This window comes from Neopsephotus bourkii, unplaced genomic scaffold (assembly GCF_033783945.1).
Source record: "Neopsephotus bourkii isolate Nb327-2 ecotype Australia unplaced genomic scaffold, CSIRO-AGI_Nbou_v1 NB_1063, whole genome shotgun sequence".
Lineage (NCBI taxonomy): Eukaryota > Metazoa > Chordata > Aves > Psittaciformes > Psittacidae > Neopsephotus > Neopsephotus bourkii.
Genome location: NW_026901551.1, coordinates 39,753 through 57,561, shown reverse-complemented (window position 1 = coordinate 57,561; position 17,809 = coordinate 39,753). Strand labels below are relative to the sequence as shown.

General features: G+C 57.8%; 2 protein-coding genes across 2 annotated transcripts; one reads left to right on the top strand and one right to left on the bottom strand.

Moving 5' to 3' along the window:
• Positions 1–1,414: 1,414 nt before the first annotated feature.
• On the bottom strand, positions 1,415–16,068 carry SARNP (SAP domain containing ribonucleoprotein). The gene is made up of 11 exons (XM_061361734.1): positions 16,009–16,068; positions 15,785–15,884; positions 15,197–15,243; positions 14,895–14,962; positions 13,588–13,639; positions 11,776–11,849; positions 11,464–11,492; positions 10,932–10,957; positions 10,538–10,606; positions 3,267–3,356; positions 1,415–2,420 (listed from the first exon to the last, which is right to left on the bottom strand). The coding sequence occupies exons 1-11, from the start codon at positions 16,042–16,044 to the stop codon at positions 2,379–2,381; spliced, it is 633 nt and encodes a 210-aa protein (XP_061217718.1). The 5' UTR covers positions 16,045–16,068; the 3' UTR covers positions 1,415–2,378.
• A 448-nt stretch (positions 16,069–16,516) lies between these two features.
• Positions 16,517–17,599, top strand: ORMDL2 (ORMDL sphingolipid biosynthesis regulator 2). Its single transcript, XM_061361728.1, has 3 exons — positions 16,517–16,744; positions 16,833–16,984; positions 17,347–17,599. The coding sequence occupies exons 1-3, from the start codon at positions 16,571–16,573 to the stop codon at positions 17,480–17,482; spliced, it is 462 nt and encodes a 153-aa protein (XP_061217712.1). The 5' UTR covers positions 16,517–16,570; the 3' UTR covers positions 17,483–17,599.
• Positions 17,600–17,809: the final 210 nt, after the last annotated feature.

Here is a 17,809-nt window from a genome sequence, read left to right as displayed (position 1 = left end):
ATCAACACAAATAAAGAAAATTAAAGAGAAATTAAAGAAAGATTAAAAGAATGAGAATAACCATCAATCCAGCTTCAGGACTGCAGTGTCGCCCTTGGGAATGCCAAATGTTCCAGAAAACCCCCTGCACCAGGAGCTGGGAACCATTTGCACTATGAAACTTTGGGGCCGGGGCTGGTTGGGCACCGTCTGGGCTGGGGATGAGTCTGTGGTGCTGCACCATGTCCCATGGTAGGCATCACATCAGGTCCCACGGTCAGCACCACATACCAGGGTTGGGAGCAGATCGCGGGGCTCACACTAGATCCCAAGGCCAGCACCGGATTGTGATGTCAGCACTGGATCCCAGGCTTGGCACCATATCCCAGGGTCAGTGCAGATCCCTGGATCGCCAGTGCCGCATCCCCACTGGAGTGGCTCCATCCCCACACACTGGTGCTGATGCCAGGATGGACCCTTGGCTACTTGCTGGGTCCCTGCGTGACGGCAGCTCCTCCCCTGCATCCCTCGGGAGCTCCTGGCCTGATCTGGGCCACCAGCTCGGGAAATGGTTCCTGATGCTTCTCATTTTTCCCACGCTCCCAGCGCTGGGCGATGAGCAGGGCTGGAATCCAGCAGCATTCCCGGGTGCATGTCCCAGCCAGAGCCTCCGGACACACTGGTCCTCACCCTTCAGCTCCCAGAATACCCTCCCAGCACCTTGGGAACGCTACTGGAAGCACCCAACATCCTGAACCCGCTCACCCCACAGTGCAGCCCCACGGGTGGCTTCACCATCCAAAAGCCTCATCCCACCACTGCGAGCTGGAGCAGATCCCTGAGGAGGGGACACAGGGCACATGGCAGCACCAGCTCCGCCCCTCCTGCTGGCCTCCGCTTCCCCCCCCCCCGTTGTAAAGTAGAGATTTACAAGTGGCCCCAAGTGCCAGAGGAGCCGGGATCAGAAGCAGCCTTTATGGAGCCTCATTAGGGGCTGCAGCTATGCTGGGAATGTCGCAGCTAATTACAGCCCTGGGGCGGGAGGGGACAGGGTGGGCTCTGGAGGGCCCATGGGGCTAGGAGCAAGGAAACTCTGGGACAAGGACCAGACACAAGGATATGGCTCCTGCTCTGGATCAGCTGGGTTCCAGGCCCCACCATTGCAGCTTCATGGACACCGGCCGTGTCCCTGCTCCAGCCGAGATCCTCTGGGCTGTGCTGAAATGCTGTTCCCCCCTTGGACCCCATCCCTGCACCCATCCCTGGCAGTGTTCAAAGCCAGGTTGGATGGGACTTGGAGCAACCTGCTCTAGTAGAAAGTGTCCCTGCCTGTGGCAGAGGTTGGAGCTGTGTGAGCTTTAAGGTCCTTCCCAGCTCAACCCAGGCTGGGATTTGACGACTTGGAGCCTGAGGATCCAGTGCCTGGAGACCGGCCTCGCCTTGGAGAAGCAGTTTTATTATGAAATCAAGAACAAGAGGCCACAAATGTGGAACCAGCGGCGAGGAGCTCATGAGCCCATAGAAAATGCTTCGTACAAAACCCGACATAGAAACCCGATGGCACCTCAGGAATGTTCCCACATGGATTTGTGTCACACAGCAGCAACAGCCCCAGAGCTGCTTGTGGGGAAGGGATAGCCAAGGGCTTGCTCTGAGTCACTGGCTGACAACGGGAACCCAACAGAGGCGGTTTGGAGGCTTCTACATTAAAAAAATGGGATCTATTGCTTGTCGAGGACCAGGGATAAGCCTCCAGATGCTCCCTTCATGGCCCCAGCACCGCTCTGCAGCACGGACAAGGTGAACTGAAGATCGCACTGGGGAGACGTTATGGTCAGAACTAGGAACCCTGAAGGGTTGGTACTGGGACAGGGGTGGGATTCCAGCTGTGGCGCCCATCTGGAATCCCAGGCAGGGAGATGGCTGAGGACAGAAATGTGTCCCTGAGGACCCTGGGAAACCCCCATGGACCAGAGCGGGGAGAGGGTCCATTTGCAAACCATTTACTCCAGCAGTTCCAGTTCTAGTTCCCATTGGCCTCACTGGGGAGGAACCAGCCACCGGCTGCATCCATGGCTGGAAACAGGAGACCAGCTGCTTGAGGAAACCCCTTCCCGGAGGCTGTGCCAGGGCAGGACAGCAGAGACCAGCACAGGATGGGGGGAACAAAGCCACTCTGTGTCCCGGCTGCTGGGGAGAGCCCCGGCACCGAGTCAGGAAGCGGGTTCTTCCTTCTGCTCAACCCTTCTTCACCTTTAACTTGGGAGTGTAGGAAACCACTAAGGACACAATGGAACAACTATGGGGGATTCCCTGCCTACTCCTTGCTAAAACCTTGAAGAACAGTGGGGGAATGTGAGGAAGGGGGAGCAAGGGTGAGGAGGAGAAGGGCACAAGGCTCAGACGATCCCAAAGCGCTCCGCTCTTTTCCTCTTCTTTGCCTGCCAAGAGGAACGACAAGGGAAAAGCAGGAATCAGAACTAAGCAGATTCAACTGAGCAAATCCCACCCAGAACTCAATGGGGAACCATGAGGAGGTTGGTGCTTGGAAATAACGCTGGTGCCAGCAGCTCTGGGAGCCCCAGGATTTGGGTCTAACACTGGGACAAAAGAGTCCCCCTGAAGCAGAGCGGCAGGAACAGGCACTGGGAAGGGGCTGGCCCGTGAACAAAGCGGCCTCAGAGGCCGGGAAGCACGGGCAGGCGGTGGGGAGGTGGGAAATGGAAAAGGGCAAAGGGTTAACACTGCCCTATTCATGGGGAAGGTGAGAGGGACACACTAAAACACATTAAATACACTATGGCCTTGCTCCGCTTTGCCTTGAGCCCAGAAACGAGTGGCATATAAATCTTCATCTCTAGCAGGGGAAACAGCCCAGGGGCAGCAGAAGCCCCAATCAAGAGTCTCTGGGGGAAAGGTGCATTTGAGTGCACACAATGCCAGTGAAAAGACCTTTTTGTTCCAGGCACAATCTCCAAGTGACCTAAGGAGAAGCATGGAATCCCTCGCCCGCCAGCCCCTGGCACAGGCTGGGAATGCCTCGCTGCTGTAAACCCAGCCCAGTTCCACATGCCAAGTGCCTCAAATCCCATTGGAAGTGTTGAGGTGGCTCTTAGGAACCCTGTTCACCTCTACTGAGCCCATCTGGGTGCAGACATGGGGAGGCCCCAGCCTGGGGGAGTCCAATTGTCCGTATTTATGTGTTCCCAACCCAGCCTCATCAGGGGCTGCTGCCTTGGAGCTCTGGCAACCAGGAGCAGTCTGAAGCTGCCCCTGGCAGGTTTTACCTCTGTGTCCTCTGTGGCTCCAGCTCCAGCCGAACTTGTCACAATGCCAAACCGCTCCTTCCTCTTCTTCAGCTTCTCATCCTCTTCACTCTGGCACAAAGAAGTACCAAGGTTTAGGGTGCTAGCAGTGCCCAGGCTGCTTGTTGCGTGAGGAATCCTGTTCCTCCTGTCCCCATTTGCAACCAGACCCCAAGCACAACCTTCTCAAGACACGTCTTGCACCCCCAGGGCACTGTGGTCTATCTGCTTGAGCACGAGGGTGGCAGGAAAAGGACAGGAAGGAAAAAGGAGAACCCCCCTGCATCCTGCATCCAGCTCGGGGGCAATACAAGAGGGACATGGAGCTGCTGGAGTGAGGCCAGAAGATGCAACGGAGCTGCTGCAAGGGCTGGAGCAGCTCTGCTCTGGAGCCAGGCTGAGAGAGCTGGGCTGGGTCAGCCTGGAGAAGAGAAGGCTCCTGAAGGGGAGACCTTAGAGCAGCTCCAGTGCCTAAAGGGGCTGCAGGAAACCTGGAGAGGGGCTTGGGACAAGGGCCCACAGGGACAGGCCAAGGGGAATGGCTTGAACCTGCCAGAGGGGAGACTGAGCTGAACTCTTGGGTAGTTCTTCCTTCCCTGTGAGGGTGCTGAGGCACTGGCACAGGGTGCCCAGAGGAGCTGGGGCTGCCCCACCCCTGGCAGTGCTCAGGAGGATGAGTGGCTCCTGGGGGGGCTGCAGGGTTATTTCCCTTTGGGGTCCCCCCCCATGCTCCAGCAGCACGGCCCCAGCAAGCTCTCACTTGACCCCCTGCATGCCGGTGTCAGCCGCCAACATGGGTACAATGAACTTCACTCCATCCCCAGGCTCACGCTGACAGCGCTTGATTCATGGGGTGCTGGAACCCAGCTGAGGACAATGATCCCTCTCCCCCCATGCTGCATCCATCAGGCCTGGCAGCACCCAGGGCTGTGGGGAAAGCTGCCCTGGCTGCTGGGGGGGCACATTTAGCCCCAAACCTTGCCTCTTCTCACCTTGTTCCCTTCACCCTCCCCCACAATCGGTGTTTGTGGGGTTTGTCTAGAAAGGGGGTGAAGGAAAGAGGAGGGGAACGAACCCTCCTGAAGGAGCCATTGCTGGAGGTGAAGCCTTTCCTTCAATGCAGGAAAACAAGGGGGTGCTCCCACAAGCTGTGTGTGAGCCCTGTGGGACCATGGGGGTCAATAACAGCACCCACCACCATGGGAATAGCTCGGGATCTGCTGCTTCTCTCAGAGACCATGGAATCATGGAACAGGTTGGGTGGGAAGGGATCTTAAAGCTCCTCCAGCCCCAACCCCTGCCACGGGCAGGGACCCCTTCCACTGGAGCAGCTTGCTCCAAGCCCCTGTGTCCAACCTGGCCTTGAGCACTGCCAGGGATGGGGCAGCCACAGCTTCTCTGGGCACCCTGTGCCAGCGCCTCAGCACCCTCACAGGGAAGAGCTTCTGCCTAAGAGCTCAGCTCAGTCTCCCCTCGGGCAGGTTCAAGCCATTCCCCTTGGCCTGTACCTACAGGCCCTTGTCCCAAGCCCCTCTCCAGGTCTCTTGTAGCCCCTGTAGACAGTGGGAGCTGCTTACTCCCAACAGATCCATTCAAACCCTGGATCCTGCCTCTCTCCTGAGGTCAGACTCAGGCACTGAGGCTGGTGCCAGAAGTGTTAATGCCAAAAGGCATTAATTATGGTTTTCATGGTGAACAGCAGGGCTCTGGCACCCATGGCACTGATCTGGTTTCAGCACAGCTCCAGCACCACTGCTCACCTTCACACCTCAGGGACGGAGCTCAGCGTCAATGCTCTGCTTGACTCAGGACCACACTCGGATGGAGAGGAAGTGCCCAGAGAGTGGATTAAAGTTGATGTCAGGCTATAAAAAAGCATCTCTCGTGTGTGGTGCTGGGCAGGAGCAGGACAAACTTCTCAGAACCATTCACCACGTGTGGCAGAGCTCTGTGAGTCCCCATGGGAGACCAAGCTCCGCGTTGTGCCGCATGGCAGATCCTCTGCAGATCAAAGCATCCCCAGAAGGACACGTCCCCGGGTTTGCAGCTGAAGCCCAGCTCCTCATCCCTGATGCAGATGCACACATGAGCCTCCATATCCATGTCCTGGGAAGGCAAAGGGTGGGTGCCTGCATGTGTGGACGCAGCCAGAGCCTTCTGGTGGCCCGCCCGTGGCCGGCTGCAGCATGACGGATGGCAGGATGAAAAGCAGAGCCCTGAGGCTTTCAGGCATCAGGAGATTAATGACGACACGGCCTTGACCTCCCAAAGGTAAAGGTTATGGAACACTCAAGGGCAAGCAGTCTCCTCCCTATGCCTGGGGCTGAGTGACAGCCTCCCATGGGTCGGGATGTGCAGCTGCATTGGCCGTCTTTGTGCACTCCCCTAGTGGCTCCTGGGACACCTGGAGCTGCTCCACGTGTACCCCCCTCTCCCATGGTGGGTCCTCACTCACCCCCCAGGACAGGAGCCCTGTCTGTTCCTCCCAAAGCCACACAAAGCTGAGCCAGCAACACTCCAACAGCACCACAGGCTTCCAGCCGGGATGTGGGGCTGGGCCCACGGGATACGCACTGGGACTGAGTCACCACCATCCTCCAAACGACTCCAACACAAGGACCCTGCTCAGGTGAGACACAGCCAGTGCTAAACCCTTCTGGGAGCACTGCGATGAGCCCTGCACAAGGGGAGACCCCGGCACAAGTCATGGAAGACCTTGATCTACACAAGGCAATGGGAACCCTGAGAAGCTGCTGAAGGAGCCTCTATGTCCTCTGAAGGAGGATGCTGACGGACCACCTCTGCATGGTGCAGGACCGGTCCCCAGCTGCTCTCCTGGACATAGTCACCTTCTCTGCAACACAGGCCAAGAGGAATGGGCAGCCCTGAGACAGCTCTGCGCCGCTTCTCCCAACACACATCCTGGAAAACAGGTTGAGAAGACCAAATCCCACCCAACTGCAGTATTTTCCAGGGATGGTAGCTGCTGGTGCTGAGCTTTCTCTGGTTGGAGACCCCAAAGGGGCTCTGTAGGGAGGAGGAATGGAAAGTTATATTTGGGAGCAAGAGACGTGGCTCTAGGCAGGAGGAAGCAGAGTTAAAGCCACTTGGCAGGGCCAGAGTCCAGCTGCTCTGAGATGGGTGATGACGGAACATCATTGAATTGCACATGAGCCTCAGAACCACCCAAACCTAAATCAAGCCATTCTATTCAAGATGGAGGCGTGCAGCACCCCAGGGCAAGGTTAACCCTTCCCTGTGAGGCACCAGAATGAGCCCATGGGATACTGCTATAAGGAGATAAAGCTGAAGGAGTTGGTAGAATAAGAAAACTCTAAGGGAAAAATGTGGGCGCTGCAAGTGCCGTGGGGCACAGTGGGGAGGACACCAGAGACACAGACACCTCCGCAGGAATGGTTGGGGTGGGAAGCTCTGAAGCAGCAACAGAAGAGTGACGTGGAGCTGCTGGAGCGAGACCAGAAGATGCAACGGAGCTGCTGCAAGGGCTGGAGCAGCGCTGCTCTGGAGCCAGGCTGAGAGAGCTGGGCTGGGTCAGCCTGGAGAAGAGAAGGCTCCTGAAGGGGAGACCTTAGAGCAGCTCCAGTGCCTAAAGGGGCTGCAGGAGACCCGGAGAGGGGCTTTGGAGAAGGGCCCACAGGGACAGGCCAAGGGGAATGGCTTGAACCTGCCAGAGGGGAGACTGAGCTGAGCTCTTGGGTAGTTCTTCCTTCCCTGTGAGGGTGCTGAGGCACTGGCACAGGGTGCCCAGAGGAGCTGTGGCTGCCCCATCCCTGGCAGTGTTTGCTGGACAGGGCTTGGAGCACCCTGCTAAAGTGGAAGGGGTCCCTGTCTGCGGCAGGGGTTGGAGCTGGAGGAGCTTTAAGGTCCCTTCCAACCCAAACAAGGCTGGGATTTTACACTGTGATTCCTGACTCAGTGCCACATCCCTGCAGAGCCCAGTGCTGCCAGTGGGTGCAAACCCATCAAGTCTTTCAAGAGTCGCTCCAATTCTCCTAAGAGGATTTACTGGGACAGGAGGGCTCCTGCCTGGCCACGCACGCCCCCTGTGCCCCATGAGTGCCGTCACTTTGGTCCCCCCTGCTGGAGCAGGGGTAAGGGGAAATCTGACTTTGTTCCTCAGGCCTGGAGGGAGCTGGTGCTGCCGTTCCCATTCTTCCCCAGCCTCTCCTCCAAATTCCTGCAGCCAAATGGTTCCCGAGCCCCTGAATGGGACATAATGACATCATTGATTGAATCAGAATAGAGGAGGAGGGGGGGGCGGGGAAAAGATGTATTTGTGTTAGGGACAAAAGCGAAGTTCTGTTTCACAGCGGGGCCAGTGCGGGACCATCCGCGTGGGCAGAGGGAGGTCGGGGTCCCCCCGGAGCTCTGCCCAGGACACAGGGCTCCCTGGATACCACCACGGGGTTATCTCCAAGTGAAGACACCACCCAGCAAGCACCGGGAAGAGAACAGAAGCCAGAGCCTTATCTGCTGCAGGAGGGTGTCAGCACGTTCTCATGTGCCCAACCACAAGGTTCTGGGCTTGCAGCACCACTGTGGTAAAGCCCCCACCATGGCCAGTGCTATTTTTCACCTTGTCACTTCCCATTATCCCAAAGCAACAGCCCACAGCCAGCAGCTCCACTTGGGAAAGGGGACATGGTGCAGCACGGGCTGCGGACATGCTGCAGCACCCAACTACAGCGAGCCCATGCCCTGCACAGGGTTCTCACCTGGTGCTGTAAAGCTCCTTGAGGCCAAGGTGAGGGGGATTCTCCCCCTCTGCTCGGGTGGGACCCCTCCAGAGAGCTGGGCTCTCCTCAGGGGTGTTGGGAATAGAAGAGGACTGATCCAGAAGCAGTTGTCAGGAGCTTGCTGGAAGGCAAACAATTCAGCTGATTGTTTCCTTGCTCTCATTTAGCTGTTTTGTACACAGGGGCTCTGCTGGTCCAGTGCCCCCAAGCTCCTCCAGCATCTCCCAGCAGCAGCTCCATGGATCTCACATCCTCATTAACCAGGATTCAACTGGCATGAAGCTGCCAGCAGGGCTGGCGGAGAACCTGAACTCCTCCCAGAGTCCATGGCTCAAGGGGACACTCGAGGGTCCCATGCTGCTGCTTGGGACACAGCATCCTTTGTTCCCCCCCAAGGTCCAAGGGCTCCAAGTAGGATTCCTGGCCTGGAGCAACCTGGGAGCAGAGTCACCTCCTGCTCCCAATCTGAGTGGCCAGGGGTTAATCCACTAATTGCTCCTCAGGCTCCACTAAAGAGGAGATGGAAGAGCCAATTACTTCACTCATCTGCTGGCTGGGGAAAGGTGTTTGCTAATGGAACACAAAGGTGGCCAATGGAGCCTTTGTGACAGGCTGAGGCCTCCCGCTGCCCAGTGGATGCCAGCATCTCCCAGCAGGAGACTTCCAATGGGCAAAGCACCCACAGCAGCTCCCTCCACAGCATCAACCCAAGGAGCAGCTTGGAGAGGGACCAATCACAGACACTGGGGGGGCGTTAAGTACAAGGAACAGGAGTCAAAGGGTGGTGATGGGAGGGCAGCATGTGGGTGCTGGAACATGAAGCCAAAGGGGAGAGGAGCCCTCACTTGATTTAGCTTAGAGATGAGTTAATGGCCCCGTGGTGCCTGGAGACAAGGGAGCACTTGCCTCCCACATCCCCATCCCATCCCTATCCTATCCTGAATCCCTTTGGAAGGGGCACTTTCAACTTGAAAGACTCCCAGCCCAGGGTGCTGATGGGGAGAGGGGGGGCTCCAAGCTCCACAGGAGTTCACAGGCACTGAAATCCTCCCCCTCCCCTTCCCATTCCTGCTGCATGGATCCAGGAGAAGCTCCACAGGGACAATGGCTGATTGTAAAGTTGGGGCTGGAGGAAAACCTGCTGACACGCATGTAAACAGCACTGGGTTCCCGCAGGCCGAGCAGCCATAAAGAGCACCCAGGTGGGAAGCACAATGCCAGCAGCTAATTAAAGTGCCCAGGCACATTCCTGCTGGGAATGCGGGAGCGTGCTCCGCTCAGTGGGAAAAGCCACTCGGAAGCCCATGAACTCAGCTTCCTGGGGAGAAAACAAAAAGGAGCCGTGGGGAGGTGAGGCCAAGGGGGGACAAAACCCACACTGGGTCACCTGGAGCCTGAAGCCACCAACTTCTGACCCTGGGCCAGAAGCTCCCAGTGAGGAACTGGTTTGGGAACATGGCCCAGGCTGGGAAGCCGATTCCTTCTGTAAGTGCCTTGCGGCTTTCTTAAACTTTAGCCCCACAGCCCTGCAGCTCTGGAAGGCCACGGCCATAAGGGCTGCCAAGGAACTGATTCCTCCTGAAAAATGGGAGCTCCCAGGGACGGTGTTAATGGTGCTGGAGCAGCCTCTCACCCTCAGCTCCACACATCCCGTCTTTAATGGCTCCTTCCCCCATTCCCAGAGGCCAGAAGCCAAGGGGGGAACAGTGACCTTCAACTGAGGTGTCCTCCATGAGGATGCCCAGAGCCAGAGAGATAACACTTGGATGTGGGAACCTAGCAAAACAGGTCAAATCCCCCCCCCCCCCCCCAACCCCGAGGAGGGCTGGAGCTTATTTCAGAGAGATGGAGGAGGATGAACCTCCCCTGCTCTCACCCACACCAAGCAGAGAGGTCTCCATGCCAGCAGCATCCAGCTCTTCCTGCAGGACAATCCCCTTCCATCAGCACAGGATCAGCAGGCAGGGGAGGGAAGGGTTGGGATGGGTTTGCTTGGGAAGCACAGAGGGCACTGCATCCACATCAGATTGACTGACTCCTTCTACATCCTCAATTCATCGTTTGCTACAAAACAGGAGAGGGATCCCAGGGATCCCATCCATCTCCAGTGGAGGTCCCTGGCTCCATTGCCACCCCAGGGCTGAGCTCCATCAGGAGCTGCTTTGAGACCCAGAAGGGGGTTATGCGCAGAGCTTGGGGATAGCTCTCCCCCCTGGAAAAAAATCAGTGGTTTTGGAAGCAAATCCATTTCCTGCAAAGCCCATCTCACCTCTACTTCAAACAGTTATTCCCTGTCATCTCCAGTGGGAGATGCCCCAAACCTGCTGCATGGCGCCTCTTCCCAGGCAAAACCAGGGAGAACAACTGAGAAGCTCTCCAGCTCCAGCAGAAGACACAGGCACAATGGAATGGAAGAAAACAGCACTGGGATAGGAGATGAAGAACCTCAGACAGCACATCCAGGTGCTCTGAAGGTGCAGAGTGTTCTGGACTTACCTTCTTGGAGAGTGAGGAGACATTCAACCCAAACCTCTGAGCCCTTTCCTTCAACTTATCCATGTTTACCTGCAGAGACACAGGAAACAAGTCACCTTTCTCTTCTAAACCCACCAGCACTCAGGTTCCAGAGGGAGCTTCCTGTGCCAGCCCTTATCCCTAAGGAACACAGGCTTCCAGGGATGAGCCCTCCCCAGCCTGTGCTGCTCGTGGTGCTGTTCTGCAAAATCTCCAGCACTGGCACAACAACATGGTGGCTACCACATCTTGGCTCAACCATGTACCCTCATCCGCAGCCGAGGAGCATGGAAATGGGAAAGGGACCCCCCCTGCTCCCATCAACACATGCGAAGGGCCTGACCACCAGCAACTCAAGGACAAGAAAATTCCTTACCGTGGGTTTGCTGTCTGAGGAGAGGCCTGAAAGGAAGAGAGAAGAAAAGGGAAAACCCAATTAAAGAACAATCATCAGGAGCAGGATCTTACCTACAAGGAGGCACGGGAAAAGTCCCACCAGGGACTCAGGAACTGCTTTTCCCACTTTCTCTCTCTGTTCCCAACACAATGAGTCTCACAGTTCCTATTCCAGCATCTCCACTCACAATCCGTCACTGTCCCACCTTGCTAAGACACTGGCCATGGGACCTGGTCATTCATGAAGCCACAGGATGCTGCTCGAGAGCCCCACGTGGACACCTTGTGTCCTCCAGCTGGGCTTGGAACGGGGACACACTGGGGAAAAGTGTCTGAACTACCAAGGGAACGTGTGGCCTCCCTTCCTGATCCCACAGTGCCCAATTGGAACTCCCGGGCAGGAAAAGGGAGTGTTTAAACCCAGGGTTATCCCACCAGCACCGTTCTGCCCCCCGGTAACAACAACTGCACCAGGGAACTCCAGGGACTGGAGTTCTGCTTCACTCCCTCACCTTTAGTGGACACCATGGCCAAACCAAACCTGCCAAAGGCAAACAAGAGCTGTCAGAGCAGGGTCAGCCCCGGAAGCCTCCCTGCAAGTGTTTCCCATGAGGAAAACTGGGTTGGGGGCAAGACTAACTGAGACCCAGCATTCCTGGCTGCAGGCAGCACTGCAGCAATTCCAGCTTCCCTCCAACCCCCCCCCCCCCCCCTCCCCGTGCAGGAACAGCAGTGGGATCACTGGCACATCCCCATTCCCTTGCTGGAGTCCCACCACCCAACACTCCCAACCACTGGTGGCTGGGGGGGTTGGCAGCACCCACCGTACTGCCCGCGCTGCTTTCTTGCTCTCCAGGCTGACGGGTACGTTGAAGCGCTCAGCTCTCTTCTGCATGCGCTAGAGGGAGAGAAAGGAATCACCTGAGGAGGAGTCACCACAGGCAGGGGCTGGGGAGGAGGTTCTGCAGGTGCAGGAGGCCAAGTCAACACCCCAGTGGGTCCTGCTGGGCTGGCAGCCCAGAGGCTGAAATGGGGAAACTCTCCTTTGCACCCCCAGGTGATGGCAGAGATGCTGCAGGGACCTTCTCCCCCCCAGGAGCCACCCCAGGGCTGGGACTTGACCAAAAGGAGCTTTAATAAACATCAACCTAGTAACAACTGAGAGGCAAAGAGGGTTTCCTTTCCTTCTTTCTCTCTTAAAGGCCAAAGGAATATGCTGGGAAAGGGGATGGGGGTGTTGATTGGCTTGGCCTTGAGAGCACAGTTTAGCCTTAGTGCTGTAACTCCAGGTGAATTTTGGCTTTGGAGAAAGCCCCAGGTAAGGGGGAGAAAGGAAAAGTTTGGAAGCTTTGGAAGCTCAGGATTTGCATTTCCAAGTGTTAAATCCCCTTAAAGGCTTAAGGGAAATAGTTCACATTTCATTCCGAGCCAAGGGCCCAGCAGCGTGTTTGGGGTTAGAGAAACAGAGCTTAGTAATGGAAACATTGACTTTAGCCACAAGCCCAGTGAGGAGTAGGACAAACATCCCCATTGGAATGGCAGCGCTTGGAAAAGACGGAGCAGGACCAGGGCTCCCACCCTGCAGCACCAGCCGGGACAGTAGAACCTAGCACCCGGATCCCAGTTTCCTTATTCTTTGGGACACACTGAAGAATATCCCTGAGGAATACCTGAGGGGGCAGCAAAGGCTGTGACCATGGATTACAGAATCATGGAATGGGTTGGAACGGCAAAGGACCTTAAAGCTCCTCCAGCTTCAACCCCTGCCACGGGCAGGGACATGTTCCAGTAGAGCAGGCTGCTCCAAGCCCAGTTGAGCCTGGCCTTGAACACTGCCAGGGATGGGAACCCCCCCAGGGATGGGGAACCATCCCCAGCACCCCTTTGCCAAGCCCTGGGACCGATCCACACTCAGCAGCAAACCCAAGCCTGGGATCAGCTTGGACAGGGTTTGGAGCAGACCCAAGAGCCCAGTGGGAGCTCTCGCCCTGAGGGCAGCACCACAGGGGCCATGGAGCTCCATCCACCCCCCCCTCCGCTCCCTCCCTCCTAATCCTCTGCTTGCGACATCCCGTTGCCGTGGAAATAGTAGTGGCCCAAAGAGGAGATGAAAAGGCTCTGAGTGGTGCTGAGCAGCAGGGAGTCCAAACCTGTGTTTGCACAGGGAACAGAAGCCAGCAAGGGGGGTACTGTGGAATCACGGGCAGGCTCCCTGAACTCCAAATTTTCCCAGAGAAATAGCTGCTTGCTTGCAATAGCAAAGGCAGGGCAGATGATGGGATGATCCCTCAGCTCACAGTAGATACCCCTCTCCCCCCTCAAGTGGATCCTTACCAAAGCTTTGTGGCTGCAGTGAGCCCAGAGAGAGAATAATGGCCTGGAATGACTGGAATTGTGATGCTGGGATACTGAAGAAGGGTCATGGGCTTGGTGGTGGAAAGAGGAGTTAAGGACAACAGAGAGGAACATTCCCCAAGAGCTAAAGGAACCTGCTTCAGGGTTCTTCACAGCCAGCAGCACCACAATCCCAAGGGAAAAGAAAGCAGGTTTCCTATGGGAATGCTGACACTGCCTCAGCTACACCCAGGAGATGGAGGAAGTGAGGAAGGGAACTGAGAGCAGAGGAGGGACCTCACCTCCATCTGTGAGATCACCGACGTGATCTTCACCACCTTCTTCTCCGTGATCCTGCAGAGATGGGAAAGAGATAAACAGGTCACAATGGGTCCTCCCACCCAACACCACCACCAGCACCCTCGACCCAGGGCTGAGCATCCCGATGCCAGCGTGAAGGGTGAGCCATGGAGCACAGTGAGCCCCACCACTGCCTCAAATGCTCCCAAATCCCTCTGCCAAAAGGAAGAAGGGGCAAGTCACTGGACCCAGCCATACTCGCCATTCTTTAATGCAGGAGTGGTCAGAATCAACCAGGCTGGACAAGCTTTAAGGTCATCTAATCCAACCATTCCCAGCACTGCTAAGACCACCACTAACCCAAGGCACTGAGGGGTTTGCTACGCTGTGTGTGAGCACTTCCAGGCATGGTGACTCCACTACTGCCGTGTTCCAATGGGGAAGGAATTGTTCCTCATCTCCATCTAACCCACCCCTGGAACAGCTTAAGGCCCTTTCCTGTTGTCTCATCCTTTGGGAGCAGTGACCTGGCCCCATCCTTCTGTCAGAGCATGGGGAACGATCATGTCCCCCCTGCTCTGAGGTTCTGGGGCTCAGGGAGGTCTCTCCCAGCCTTGGACTCTGACGGGGAACACTCAGCTCTGGAGCCCCCTTTGGAGCCCTCCCACACAAAGGCTTCTTGTGTTCCAGCTCCAGGGCAGCAGCAGCCACACACAAAGCCCCAGGGCCGGCAGAATGGAGGGGGCGTGCTCCAGAGCTCTGCTCCCATAACACAGCCTGGGCTCGGGGGGGGGGGGGAACAAAAGAGGAAGAGACAACATTGAGAAGTCCTCCTCCTTCTGCTGCTGCTGCCAACAGCTCCCATCGCACACCACCCACTGGGATGGGAGCTCCCGGCTTTTGTTCAGCCCTAAGCAGGATCTCACTGGATGCCCGGGAGGGGAGGGATGGGTTCATGGCACTGCCACAGGAAGCGATTCTGCCGGGACCGGGGCTCCCGGGCCTGCGGCTCCGCGGGCTCAGGACGCCCCCTTCTGCCCGCACCACGATCGGGCTCACCACGGCTCAATGAGGGTGAACTGGAGCTCACTGCAGCTCACTGGGGCTCACTGTGGGCTCCTTGGGGGCTCCCCCCACCCCCTGAGCCGCGCAGAGCAGGGCAGTCAGACACACCAAGCACCCACCAGCCTCCAGGATCCAGCACAGGACTGCATCCCACTAGAATTGCGCCCCACTTCCAGCCCCATACCCCTCCCCAGGAGCCCTCCCAGGCCTGGCTTGGCTTTCTGCTGCTCAGAGGGATAGTTACACATCAGGCGAGTTTACAGGAGGCTCCTCAGCTTTGACCGGCGGCTCCACCGGCTTCTGCTCCTCCTCCTGCAGGGAAAAGGCAGGAATGACAACAGCCAAGCATGGAGCAGCCCCGAGGCCAGACACAGGCCCCTGTCTGGAATCCAGCCTCCCCCCCCCCCCGATCCAGGCTTCTAGGGCTGGGTGTTGAACGTGCCCCACAACAAGAAGAGATTTGTGCTGGCCATGAGCTGGGACAGCCACAGGCTCTCCTCCTCACCACCACCTCTCCTGGTTCCCAGCCCCTCAGCACGGACTCACCTCTATTTCTTCTCCTAGGACATCTTCTTCATTTGCCTCTTCTTCAGCTGAAGGACAAAAGAACAGGAGTGAGTGACAGCACTGACACCTCCGGCTTCCCACGTGGAGCCTGGGATGAGAATGGGACTTAGGAAAATGGGAAGCAAAGGCTGTGATCATGGATCACAGAAGCATGGAATGGTTTGGGGTGGAAAAGGACCTTAAAGCTCCTCCAGTTCCATGTGCAGGGACGCCTTCCATTAGAGCAGCTTACTTCAACCTGGCCTCGAAGGGATGGAGCATCCAAACCTCCATTCAGCCCATTCCAGTGTCTACCACCCTCACAGGGAAGAACTTCTGACCAAGATCCTATCTCAATCTCCCCTCTGACAGGTTAAAGCCATTCCCCTTGTCATGTTCTTACAAGCCCTTGTAAAAAACCTCTCTCCAGGTCTCCTGCAGCCCCTTTAGGTCCTGCAGCTGATCTAAGGCCCGTTTTGTATTGGGGCCCCCGAGTTGGACACAGCCCTGCGGCAGAGAGGGGGATGTCCGGAGCCCTTTTCACCCCACACCACAAGCCCGCGTTCCTCGACCCAGGCGGGCACCCACCGTGCTCCTCCAGGTAAGCCTGCAGCCGGTTGATCAGGTCCTGCTTGTTGCCCTTCGCCTCCAGGCCGCGGGCCAGGCACTCCTGCTTCAGCTCGGCCAGCTGCGAGGCGAGAGGCGCCACTCAGCACGGACCGAGCACCAGAGCCACGGCGGGCTCCGGCCTCGGCCCGCCCGGGACCCCCCCATCCCCGTCCAGGACATCCGGTCCCAGGAGTTACCGGTACCTTCAGCTTGTGCAACTCCACCGCCTCTGCCGCCATCTTGTCACCCGCACAGCCCGCGCCGGCCCCACCCCACAGCCCGCCTCTAACCCAATCAGCGCTGTCAATTTCAAAGCACTACCCCACACCGCCTCTCGCCACTGGCCGGGACTTCCGCCCCGCTCCATTGGCCTGCTGTGGGGTGGAGCGAAGGGCGGAATAGCCAATAAAAATGAGGAAAAAAAAAAGTCAGATCAGCCAATGGGAAGAGGCAAGGGGCGGGCGTAGAGGCTTCCTGGAGACGGGCACGGGCGGGGGCCTGGCAACGGCTGCGGAGTCGCCGGGTGGGAGTTGGGAGCGGGACCGGGGAGACCGGGACGAGCCGGGGGGGGTCCAGGGATCGGGACCGTGGGAGGCGAAGGGGGCTGGGGAGGGGGACCTGGAGACCGGGAGCGGGCCGGGAGTACGGAGGGAGCCGTGACAGTGCCTGAGGCCGTGCTTGGGGTCGGGGCTGCCGGGCGAGGCTGGAGCCCCCCGTGTTTCCGATGCGGGACCAGGCTGGAGCTCCCCGTACCCCCGGTGCAGGATGAACGTCGGCGTGGCTCACAGCGAGGTGAACCCCAACACGCGGGTGATGAACAGCAGAGGCGTCTGGGTGGCCTACGGGATTTCAGTGGGCATCCTTCACGTGGTGCTGCTCAGCATCCCCTTCTTCAGCGTGCCCGTGGTCTGGACGCTCACCAACATCATCCACAACCTGGTCAGGCCAACTCTGCCCCATCTCCCCCGGGGCAGCCCCTGGCTGCGGGGTTGCTGGGGGCTCAGCATTTCCCTGCTTCACCCCACAGGTCATGTACATGCTGCTGCATGCCGTGAAGGGGACGCCCTTCGAGACCCCAGACCAGGGCAGGGACCGGCTCCTCACGCACTGGGAGCAGATAGACTACGGAACACAGTGCACTGCAGCACGCAAGTTCCTCAGCATTTCCCCCGTGGTGCTGTGAGTGCTGCTTACCTGGGCAGGATAGTGCTGGGCAAGCCTGGGCCAAGGGCCCTTTTCCCAACACAAGGGGGACGTTGGAAACTCTTCCCTGTGAGGGTGCTGAGGCGCTGGCACAGGGTGCCCAGGGAGGCTGTGGCTGCCCCATCCCTGGCAGTGCTCAAGGCCAGGTTGGACACAGGGGCTTGGAGAAAGCTGCTCCAGTGGAAGGGGTCCCTGCCTGTGGCAGGGGTTGGAACTGGAGGAGCTTTAAGGTCCCTTGTAACATAAACCATTGTGGGCTTCTCTGAAGCACCCAAGAAGCCCCTAATGTGGGTGGTGGAAGCAGCCCGGAGCTCACCCTGTGTCTCCTTGTGCCCCAGGTACCTCCTGACCAGCTTCTACACCAAGTACGACCCTCTGCACTTCCTGGTGAACACAGCCTCTCTGCTCAGCGTCCTCCTGCCTAAACTGCCCCAGTTCCACGGTGTCCGTATCTTCGGCATCAACAAGTACTGAGCCCCCTGAAGGAACCCTCCAGCTCCACCAGGGTCTGGGTAAGGTTCCTCCAGCCCAGAGCTGCTCCATGGATCCCGTTCCTCTGGTTAGAATTCAACCAAATCCATCTCAGAGGCATTTGCTACAGGTAACCCCTCGTTTCCAGCCAGGACCCACTTGGACACTCACGTGGGGGGCAGCACCCCTTGAAATCCAGCCCCCCACATCCACCCACAGCTCCTTGATGAGAAAGGGATGAGAGTCCCTCAAGCAGCTGAGAGGCAGGAAAAGCCAGCCTGGGCTCTGGCACTGGGAAGAGGAGGGTAACAAAGAGGGATGAGCAACTTC